Genomic DNA, 12,114 nt, shown 5'->3' with positions numbered 1-12,114 from the left:
ATGACGGCATGACTTTCATTGAATTGAATATCGGTAATTTTAAATTTTTCCACAACAGATGGAATTATAAATTTTTTTTTCAATTTTATTCAAATTTTTTTTAATTATTATCATATAATTTAAAAATAAGTCATCATTACAAAATGATTATCATTATTATCGATGAGAAAAGAGAAATTATGTGTATGTGTGTATGTCAAGTTCTATAGAAAAAATAAATGTTTATCATATATGTGTAAGTGGCTGATTGATTGTTTCATGATGTTGAGATATATATTTTGGTGATAAATGAAGACTTAGTTATTATGATCATTTTGTCAATAGTTAATTTGATTTGAAAAGTTTATGAAATTCATCACACACACACACCACAATTATATTCGATGATGATTCATTTTCAGGTAAATTTTAACCAATCATGACTGTAACTTGTTCTTCTTGGCTTAATTGATCTTCACCATTATTTGATGTTTTATATGTTTCAACTGTTTCATTACTATTAACTTTATTATATTTAATACCATCTTTGTATACGGTGGATAATGGACGGCCACTATTTGTTATGATTGGCAATGGATGATATGATTTTGGATCCGATTGTCGTACCAAAGCGATGCTTGTAAATATTGGATCCAAAAATGTTCGTACCAAACAGGCCCAAACCTATTTAAAATTTATAAAAATAAATGATCGATAATCGAAAAATGAATGAAAGAAAAACTTACACGATGCATAAAGAAAAATAAAATGTCCATAACACGAAAACCAGGCGTAATGATCCATACAGAGATCAATGATAACAAAGCAAACACTAATGCCCAGATGAATGCCAATGGTAATGAAATGATAGCCATCAGAATACGATACAGCCAGAAACGTACAAATTGAAATAGACCAAATGATAGCTGATAAGCAGCATCAAATCCTTGTGTTGCATCTGGTTCACCAATAACATCTTCAAAGCTGACATTGATGTGATCATTAATCGAACGTTCATCACGATCCAATAGATTAATTCCAACGGTAAATTGATTCAAACGATTAGTGAGAATACCGCCAGAAGATATACCATTGGAACAGGTACCATTAGATGATGTACCTTTAGCAACATCCATTGTAGCTTTCTTTTCGGCTTTTTGTTGTTTTTTCTTTTCTTTTTCTAATGATTTACAGAATAATCGATTATTTTTTAATTTTCAAATCTCAAATTAAAAAAAGAAAAGAAACTTACCTTCTTCTTTTTGTTTTTGTTTCTCCAATTTTAATTGTTTTTTACGTTCTTCTTCTTCCAATTTTTTTTGCCGTTTACGTTCTTTTTCTTCTTCTTTTTTCTTTTTAGCTGCATCGGCTGCATCTTTAGCGTTGTCATCAGCATTCGTTTTTTCATCCAAATCATCCGTTTCATTAGATTTCGGTGTTGAATTTTCTTTCAATTCAATTTTTTCCTTATGAATTTCATCATCCAACAATGGGAGAACCGATTCATTGAGGTTAGATTTGGAACCAGTTTTATTTTCCATGTTTGATCTTTGTCGTTATTTCTTGTTGCTGTTGAATAAATAAAACAAAAACAAATGAAAAGAAAAATTGATGAAACGTGGTACACTTTTAAAGATGAGCGCAAAAAAAATCAAAGAAAAAAATTCAAGCTCAACAAAAACGACGATGATGACACAACGATCTAAACATTCGATTTGATTCGATTTGTGACCGTTACACACACACAAACATAGCCCATGTACATTTATTATACATACAAAATGCCTGCCTTGCATGCTGCTGCTGCTGCTATTGAATTCCAACTACCACCCCCTAGCCCCTACCACACACACACACACACAACGACGATGATGACTATGACGACAAAAATTAGGAATTTTTTTTTACCACAAAAAAAACTAGTCCTCACCACCACCAACAAGAACGACGACAAAAAAACCACGAAAAATACACAGCCACACAAACCAAATGGATCACTATATCGATACCGTCGTTGTGTTTTCGTTAAATGGGGGGGACCACATAGAGATAATACACAAAAATACACACGCAGGGTCATCAATGACCATTTCGTTGGAATGTCTGTGTGTATGAGTCATAAATTTTTTTCTATGTCCAAAATGACAAACATTCGAACGTGGGAACAAATAACAAAAAAAAAAAATCGACCCACAGAAAATATAGCTTACCCTTTATTTTATTTTTGTTGATCACAATGTTCCAAAATTTATTTGTTGACAATGATGATGATGATGATGATGAGCGCGAAATTTAAAAAAATTTAAAAGAAAAAAAAACGAAACAAGCAACCAGTGTGTGTGTGTTTGAAGAAAAACTTGTTCAATCGATCGATGATGATGATGACTATGATGGCGGCAACAAAAACCTATCCCCTTATAGATCGTTTTTCTTATTTCTCATTTTTTTTTTTGGTCTCATCCAGTCTTTTTGTTCTTCGGTTGTTGCAACCTCTATCGCGTTCGGTTGTTGTTCACTTCAGTCCGTCTTTTTGCTGCCAGCAACAAATGTGAAAAAAAAACACTACACAGACAATCGAGCTAAGCAAGCGCAACATAATAAAAAATCCGAATCTAAAAAAATCATCTTGTTTTTTTTTGGTTTAGACGAGATGGATAGAGAAGACTTTTGTTGTCCATTTAAAAAAAAAATCTAACATTTTATTCAGTGTGTGTGTGTGAGGTGTGGCCTTTTTTCAAATTCAAAATGTGCTTGTGTTTGTTTGTTCTGCTTGAACCGCGCCCGATTGAATATTTGGTGTTCTGGTTGCATGATCATCATTATCACATGATGATGATGATGATGTTGCTCGATTTGACCACCAAATAACCATGATGATGATGATGATAATCTCTTTTTTTTTGTTTTGTTTGGTCTGCATCTTTTAAATTCCACATAAACAATAAGATTTTGAATGGAAGAAGTAAAACTGATGTTGATTTTACTTCATTCAGAATTCAGGCGCCAAAATTAAATTTCCAATAATCGCATGATGTTTTGATTTGATTTGATTTGATTGATGGCAAGAAAAATTTCCAGTTTTTTTTATGGTTTCATGTATAAATGGGATCTATATAATAAAATGAAATAAAACTGGATCGAAATCCGAAATATATCCATTATATATGTGGATTTTTCATTGAAAATTTTCTAGTCACGAGAATGAACGATTTATGGTTATGATGATGATGATGGTAATGGTTAAGGTAATCATCATCATCATCATCATCGCACAATAATGACTTTTTTCCCTTCGTTCGTATCCATTGATATTGTACAATAAATTATTGTTTCTGGTTGTTGTTGTTGTTGTTGTCCAGTATCATCATTATCATTATGATGATGATAATACTGAGCCATTTGAGATCATGATATATCATAATATGTTCCGAAATGGTTAATAAAAAACATATAACACACACGCACACACACACAACAAACAGATGTTTGACATTTGATCAGAATATGTGGAAAGTGAATGGGAAATTGGGAATAAATTAGCCTGTATTCTTTAAATGGCAAACAATTTTGATGACAAAATTTGAAAACTTTCAATTCAAAGACAATTTCAGCTTATTCTGTCTCGCTTTTCTTCTTTGCTCTTACATTTAACCATAGAAACTATGATGATGATGATGATGATGGAGATAATTACCAGGTTTAACAAAAGTTTTTTTTTATGATCAAGATTCTTTACACATATGACCAATGCTACCACCACTGAGGATACAGGTTCTGGTTCAATTGTTCGTTTGTTGTTGTTGTTCATCCATTCATTTATTATTCAATTTCATTCAAAAATAAAGAGGGAGAGTTTTTTTTTTGCTCTATCCACCACCACCACCACCACCATCATTATTATTATTGGCCAGGTGATATTTGCCCATTCTTGGTTCTTGTTACTTAATAAAATGGATGGATGGATGGATGACTGACCAAGAATAATAATGGCTAAAAACAAAACAAAAAAAAAAAAAAACAAAATGGAGAATGTTTTAAATGCACAGGGTGTTGTGAATATCAAGGCGTATCACACACACACAGAGACACGTTCAAGTTTGAATTAAATGGATAAAGCCAATGAACTCTATGTAATAATTTGTTTTTTTTCAAAAAAAAAAAAACAAATTTCAATGTCATGACAAAAAATTGAAACATCGTAATTAAAAAAAAAAAATGATGAAAACAAACCAATAACAACTGTATACCATATTAAATCTAATTAGTCATGATTTAATCTATCTTGTCCATCATCATCATCATGATGATCATCATCAGACATTTTTTTTTTTTTTGGTGAATTTATCAATTGTCGCCATCATTGGTGATTATTAATAACCCATACTAGTAGTCCATATCCAAACATTAGACACACACACACAAGCAGACCATTAAGAACAACAAAGATTATTATTATTATTACTTGTTGCATTGGTTTGTTTGTCGTTGTCATTACGTTTGGTTTTGACGATCATCGACAGAACATGATAATGATGATGATGATGATGATAATAACATTCCAGAACAGTATACCGAAAACATAAACATATGGAACTCATTTTTTTTCTATTTTTTTTTTGCAAATTGCAAATATTTGACCAATGATCATGATGATCATGAATGGAACTAGAGCCATAAATTTATCTTCATGGGTCAACATTCAATGTAATATTAGAATGATAATATGGATGAATGACATGATTTGGACATGGTCTGTGACAACTTTCAAAAAAAAAAAAAAAAAAAAAAAAAAAAAAATTCTAAAATGAAAAACAAAAACAAAACTAAAAAAAAATATTATATTCATGTGAAAAGAAAAAAACCGGCCAAAAACATTCGATACATTTATACTTTCAAAAAAAAAAAAAAAAAATGACACACATACATCATGACTCTTACACATTATTAGCTGAAACTATTACAACTATAGGAATAGAAAAAAAAACAATCAGCTTAATCGATGTGTTTGTGTGTGTGTGTGTGTGTGTGTGTGTGCTAAAAATATTCATATATGGATGGTAATAGAGAAAAATTCAATCAAAATGATATTATCATCATCGTCATACAATTCCATTTTGGACAAATGAAATTTAAAAAAAAAAATTTGTGTTTATAATGGACAGGATTAGGATCTAGTGCAAAGATGATGATGATGATGACGGCAACGATGACGACAACGACAACAAAAATTCAATTTTTAAAAGTTTTTTTTTCACAAAAATTTGCTAAATATAGCATCATTGTGTGTTTGTGTCAACTATTATCATTGATGATGATGATGATGGTGGTGGCTATTATCATGTCCAACATCCACCACCAATCATTTTGTTCATGAAGAAGAAACAAAACATCAACAACAACAACAACAAAAAACATTTTTCTGTATATAAATGATGATGAAAACCGAAACATTAGACAAACACACACACACGTGTGTGTCTGGCTTGGATCATCATCATCATCATCATCATCATTGAATATGATGTTGTAAGATTAGCTATATAGCTTGAATGTAAATGGAATGATCAACATAATAAATCAGGATTTTGCCACAGCCGCATAAATAGCAGCAGCCGAATGATAATCATAAGAAATTGAAACAAGAGAAAAAATATGATGATCTCCATTTCATTTCTTCGTTTAATTTCACAAAAAATCTCGGCTGACCAGAACAAAACAAAATAGAAATTTCGATGACCTAAATTCATCATTACAAGAAAAAAAATCAATTAGAAATGAAATGATATCCGGCCAAAATTTAATATATGATGATAATAAATCAGAACGATTGAGTAAAAAAAAAAGTTCAATACAAATTGCTTGATGCCAAATGATTAATTGCAAATTGGCTCATATATGTCCATAAATTTTTTTTTTCATACCAATGGTGTATATCATTAGCATTACACACATACGTACAAACCAGAAAAAAAATCGTTGTTGTTATATTTGTTGCTAAAAATAGTGGAGAAAAAAAAATTGAATTTTTCATGATTATATTTCAGCTTACCCATTTTGATGATCAATTCTGTTTTTGGCGTTTGTTGTTGTTGTTGTTGTTTTTTTCTTGAATTTTGTTTTTGTTTACACCATTTTTTTTTGTGTTGTATAATGGCATTTTTCATTGGAATGTATTATTCATCATTTATGCATGTGTCTGCGTGCAAATGTTTACAATATCGTTTTTTTTCTGATCATCATCATCATCATCTTTATGTTGAAAATGAAAAAAAAGAAAATTACTTTTTTCCAGCTGTTGTTTTTTCTGCTACTGTAGTAATCTGGAGAATATCAGCAGCAGCCATGATATGGAGAAAATGTGAATAACGGTGAATAATGATGATGATGACGACGATGATGATGATGATAATTACGATCATTTAAAAAAAAATTCTAGAATTTATATTTAAAAAAAAAACAATACAAACATGCGAGTATGTTTGTATATATTGTGTAATAATAAATTAAAGATTGTAATTATAAACATGTCTGTTCAGAATAAATCGAGATTTTCACCATTTTGTTTCTTAATCAATCATTTTGGGTATAGGTTAATTGAGTGAATGAGTGAGTGTTGAAAGGTAACCAAATGGCAACCATATATATCATCATTAATTATTTCACGTTTATTTGACGTTGAATTTCCTGTATTCAAAAAAAAAAAAAAAATGAAAAAATAAATATTCAACAAGTGTAATATGGAAATGTGATTCGATTTTTTTGTTCTCGTACAAACCCAAATAAAAAACCGGAACAAAATCGATACCATCGATACAATCGATAATAATAATGTCTTAATCCTGAATTACAAAACCAGATTATACAACAAGGGTCATCATCATTATATGATGATGAGCCATGACGGTTTTTTTCTTTTCGTTTCATGATTATCTTGTGAATTTTTCCATAACAATAACGACCACAAAAACGATAAAACCAGGAAAAAAACAATTTCGTAATAATAATAATAAAAAACAAGTAAAACAAGCCACATATAACAATAAAAAAAATAACCACCACGGATGATAATAAATACAATGGTGGCAATCATCACCATCGTCAACATGGTGGATGATATGATGTGACCTTCATCATGAAAAAGTTCATCATCATCATCATAAGGTCGTCAAGGAATGAAAAGATTAAACTTAACTGTATTGCCTGTATTTCATTTCACACACACACACACAACAAGGTAGATAGATATGACAGCCATAATAAAATTTGTACCTGAAAAAAAAATATTATAATCATATGTAAATGTTTATTGGCCAGGTCATTTTTTTCCAAGATAGCTAAATTCAGATGAGTGATGAATAAAAGTAGAAGGGCAACACAACAGAACAACAAATTTTGAATTTAATTAGCACATAAAAAAACAAAAACAGAAAAAACAAATTTAAATCAAACAAAACAATAAAAATATGAATTTTCTTTTTTTCGAATGAAAAAAAGGGTCACACATCCTCATCATGATCATGATGGTCATCATTCGAATCTATTTCAACCAGTAAATAAGGACCAACAAGCCTATTTCGATTAATATACAGCCACAGGCAATAAACCACATTTCAAAAGATTGATTTTATTTCAATTTCAAAATTCAATTTAACAAATAGAAAAAAAAATAAAGTATGAAAATAGAGCGATCCACAATTGTTTTAATTATATTTCATTAATTTGTATCGACAAATGGCAATGATAATGAATTGAATATAAAGCTATAACAATCGACCAGTTCTTCAATCTGTGTGAATGATATAAATATAAATCCATAAATCGATTGATGAAGAAAAGAAAAATCCACCATCAACTTACAATTTTTTCCACTGGTTTACCAAAACCATGACCAGCTTTTGTATCGATACGAATCATCAATGGTGTTCGAGGCAAATGTTTTCCCAGACGATACTGTAATTCAGCAATGAATTTAAATGAATGTATGGGAACCACACGATCATCATGATCAGCTATATATATAGTGAAACAAAAAACGTTATTAATCATCAATCATCATCATCATCACCATCATCATCAACAACATACCAGTTAAAAGTAATGTTGCTGGATAACGATCAACATTCTTCGGTATTGTATGTAATGGTGAATAACTAATTAGATTACGGAAATGTTTTTCATCATCATCGGGTGAACCATATTCTGATATCCATGAATGACCAATAGTAAATTTATGATAACGTAACATATCCAATACCCTATAATAAACAAGAAATTGGTAAATTATCACCATAATAACATTATCGACAGTATTTCTTACCCAACAAAACAGACAGTACAACCAAAAAGATCAGGTCTTTGATTCGAACAGGCTGCCACTAAAAGACCACCATTTGAACCACCTTGAATAATAATCCTGTATGTGGTTTTTTTTCATGAAGAAAGATTCAATTTTAAAAAATGGACTGAATTGAATTTGCGATATAAACTTACCGTTTTGGTGTGGTATATTTCTCTCGAACCAGATATTCAGCAGCGGCAATAAAATCATCGAAACAATTTTGTTTCAATAATAATTTTCCATCATCATGCCAACGTTCGCCATATTCACCACCACCACGAATATTTGCCATAGCAATTACAGCATTCATTTGTTCCAATGGAAGCAGACGGATAACAGAAAAATATGGCATTACAGAAATGTTGAAACCACCATAACCATAAAGAATACAAGGACGACTTGAATCTATTGGCGTTTGTTTATTATGTATAATAAACATCGGTATACGGGTACCATCTTTACTTTCATAAAATATTTGTTTTGTAATAAATTTTGATGGATCAAAATTTTTTGGTTTCGATTCTTTAAACAATTGTGGTTCCGCTATTTGATCGTCGTTGTCGCTGGTAAATTTTAGATAATAAGAACTTGATGGTATCAAAAATGATGTGAATGAATAAAATAATTCATTTTGATCACGTTTAGCTGATACAGCGGAAACAGTACCGACAGGAATGGAAATATTTTTGATCAAAGCACCATCGTTAAGTTTTCTCAGTTCCAAACGGCTAATAACATCGCTTAAATAATGACAGATCAATAAATCATTACGTACAATGGAAACAAATTCCAGCACGTTTTTTGAATGTTCATCAATAAGATTTTTCCAATTCGATTCGGCACTTGTGGTGTGATCACTTAGATCAATTTTAATAACACGATAATTTGGTGATTTATGATCCGTGTGAATATAATGTATCGGTCCATCATTTGTTACATAATTATAATTTGCCTCAAATTCTGTTATTACCGGTTCAAATTGTAATCGGCCATTTATTGATGGATTTTTTGCATCAGAAAATTTATGATAATACCATAGATTATATTCACAACTATGAACTATAAATACGTGAAGATATTGGCCACAATCACTAACACAAGATTTACTATATATTTGTTTATACGAATAAGAAACAAATTACTTCCACAATCGATTAAATTAATACACACTTACAATCGATATCTTGGATGTTCCGGCGTTTCATAGACAAGTATATCGGACGATTGTGGTGTGTTTAGACGATGATAATATAATTTTTGAAATGCACATTCCGTAGTTTCTTGGCCATCACATTGATCATTTTGGTCAGGATAATACTGTTTTTATAGCAAAAAAAAAAAAAAAAATAAAGTCAAAAATCAACAAAAAAAATTCAATTTCTTACCGAATAAAAAAATCCTTGATTATCTTTCGTCCATGAAATTGTTGAAAATTTCACTTTAGTCAATTCTTCATCCAGATCGATACCTGTATCAACATTACGTATTTTAATCGAATTCCAATCAGAACCAGATTTTTGCAGACCATATGCCCACCATTTTCCATCATCAGAAAATGATACAGTATATGTTGATAATGATATGGTTCCATCATTACTCAATGAATTCGGATCGAAAAAAATTTCCGGCTTAGCGTCCAATCGATTACGCATTATAAACAAGACATTTTGATTCTGTAATCCGGTATTCATTTCCATAAAATAATTTTCACCTTCCCGATATGGGCAACCATAACGTGGATATTCATAGAGATCGGTTAAACGTTTTTTGATTCGTTCACGATATTGACATGATTCAATATATTTCGAACTAATGGCATTTTGTTCGGCCACAAATCGAGCCGTTTCATCACTATCCACATCCTCTAACCATCGATATGGATCAGCAATTTTTTGACCAAAATATTCATCTTCAACATTCGAACGTCGTGCATCTGGATACACGAATGATGATGTTGTTGTTGTCGGTTCTGAACTCATCATTTCGTTTGTGTTGAAAATAATTGAATTACGGATGAAAAAATTACTTTGAAATTGTCGAATTTTTCGGCTACAAATATTTCTAACTAAAAAACGCCAAATCATTCCCTTTGTTCAACAACTCATGAGTGCTGCAAAACATTTTTTGTTTTTTTTTTCTCAAAAGTCTGTATATAAATCACATCATTTGTGGACCATTCATCGATGATAGGACAGAAAAACAAATATTCAATTCGAATTGATTCGAAAAGAATGAAATTCAGATAAATTTTTGAAATTTCTTCATCATCATCGATTATCGATAATAATTTATTTATAATTTCATCATCACTCTTCCATATAAATCATAATCAAATTGATCAATATTATTAATTAAAATTGGAAACGAAATTTATAATCATCTGTACATTTATGTGTTTTGTGTGTGTGTGTGTCTATCATCAAATCATCATCATCGTTTCTTTGAGTTTTATTTTATTTTTGTTGTCTTCTCTTTCAGATTATTTTTTCACATGAGAGAGAGAGAGAGAGATGAGGGACAAAGGAAAGGGTATGGAAATTTATTTTTTTTGTTTTGTTTTCAAATTCGAATGTTTAATGTTTAGTGTGTAGTAGTTGTTGTTGTTGCTGTTGGTTGGTTGGTTGTTTGGAACGATGAATCTCGAATTCTTAAATCATCAAATCATTCACTGCTATTAATCATGAATTATTCGTTGCATACAATTGTGTCCATTCACGTGCAGTTTTTATAGCATCAGCTTCATTTACTTTCCATTGTTCAGCAACATCATTTGCTAATGGATCATCGGGATTTGGTGCCGAAAGTAATGCCTGTATTGATAATAATACAGTACGAATCTGTAAGGCTGGACTCCATTTATCTAATCAAATATCAATGAATCAATCAATCAATCTTCAAAAAACATTGTTAATTATGACATCAAATCAAACCTTTAAGAATATCTAGACAAATACGGCCAAGTTTATCAATATTTGGATGATATATCTTGGTCATAAAACGAACTTTTGGTGCTGACATTGGATATTCTTCCGGTAAAAATAGCTCCAATTTGAATACACCACCTTCAAATGGTGACTATAAAAATCATCAAAAAAAAATTCAATTTCAAAACAACAACAACTTACACCTTCAGGACCGGCAACAACAACATGAAAATATCGAGCATTATTATCATCCGGTACGGCCGATATACCGGGCACTGGTTCAGCCATAAGCCGTTGTGTTTCCTTAAGTGAAAAAAATGTAAAATTTAAAAATCCCAAATGTAAAAAAAACTCTTACCTTGATGATACGTCTCGGTAAAGAAGTCATCATAAATTTCGTTTGTTTTTTGTTTCACTTTCACAAATCAATTAAATTCAATAATTCTAATTGATATGAAATCAACAACAGCAACGGCTACGACCACAAAATGAAAAATGTTCGAAACAAAACAAAACAAAACGACCAAACCAAAAAAAAAAAAAAAAAATATCAACACCCAGAGCAAATAGAAAAAATGAACAATTTTCCTTCGTTTATTTTTTTCAAAGATTTTGTTTGAATTTTTTTTTATTTGTTTTGTTTTTTTTTTGGTTGTCGATGACAATTCCACAAACACTAATATAATGATAATGATGATAATGAATGAATGAAGACTTGATGAAACAACAGAAATTAAAAAAAAATGAAAGAAAAGAACGAAAACTTTCAATACACACACACGGTTGCTATTGGTATCGGTATATTGTGAATCACACAAAACACACACACACACACATTTGATGGGTAGGTGTGTTTTAGACAAATTGTTAATA

The 12,114-nt window shown here is 30.5% G+C and overlaps 3 protein-coding genes across 3 annotated transcripts; all 3 read right to left on the bottom strand.

Annotated features, from left to right (window-relative positions):
• Positions 1-71: 71 nt before the first annotated feature.
• LOC124490633 (uncharacterized) lies at positions 72-2,495 on the bottom strand. The gene is made up of 4 exons (XM_047053167.2): positions 2,190-2,495; positions 1,232-1,548; positions 726-1,159; positions 72-663 (listed from the first exon to the last, which is right to left on the bottom strand). Exons 2-4 carry the CDS (start codon positions 1,518-1,520, stop codon positions 409-411), a joined length of 978 nt encoding a protein of 325 aa, XP_046909123.1. The 5' UTR covers positions 1,521-1,548; positions 2,190-2,495; the 3' UTR covers positions 72-408.
• Positions 2,496-7,583: 5,088 nt separating this feature from the next.
• LOC124490631 (prolyl endopeptidase) lies at positions 7,584-10,469 on the bottom strand. Its single transcript, XM_047053163.2, has 7 exons — positions 9,703-10,469; positions 9,492-9,634; positions 8,470-9,423; positions 8,297-8,392; positions 8,065-8,234; positions 7,837-7,988; positions 7,584-7,765 (listed from the first exon to the last, which is right to left on the bottom strand). Exons 1-7 carry the CDS (start codon positions 10,399-10,401, stop codon positions 7,694-7,696), a joined length of 2,286 nt encoding a protein of 761 aa, XP_046909119.1. The 5' UTR covers positions 10,402-10,469; the 3' UTR covers positions 7,584-7,693.
• Positions 10,470-10,564: 95 nt separating this feature from the next.
• Positions 10,565-12,041, bottom strand: LOC124490634 (ubiquitin-conjugating enzyme E2 N). The gene is made up of 4 exons (XM_047053168.2): positions 11,600-12,041; positions 11,443-11,544; positions 11,248-11,392; positions 10,565-11,177 (listed from the first exon to the last, which is right to left on the bottom strand). The coding sequence occupies exons 1-4, from the start codon at positions 11,630-11,632 to the stop codon at positions 10,996-10,998; spliced, it is 462 nt and encodes a 153-aa protein (XP_046909124.1). The 5' UTR covers positions 11,633-12,041; the 3' UTR covers positions 10,565-10,995.
• Positions 12,042-12,114: the final 73 nt, after the last annotated feature.

The sequence above is a fragment of the Dermatophagoides farinae genome, chromosome 4, assembly GCF_024713945.1.
Source record: "Dermatophagoides farinae isolate YC_2012a chromosome 4, ASM2471394v1, whole genome shotgun sequence".
Classification (NCBI taxonomy): Eukaryota; Metazoa; Arthropoda; class Arachnida; order Sarcoptiformes; family Pyroglyphidae; genus Dermatophagoides; species Dermatophagoides farinae.
Note: the sequence above shows the minus strand (reverse complement) of the source record. Positions and strands in the feature narration are given on the sequence as shown.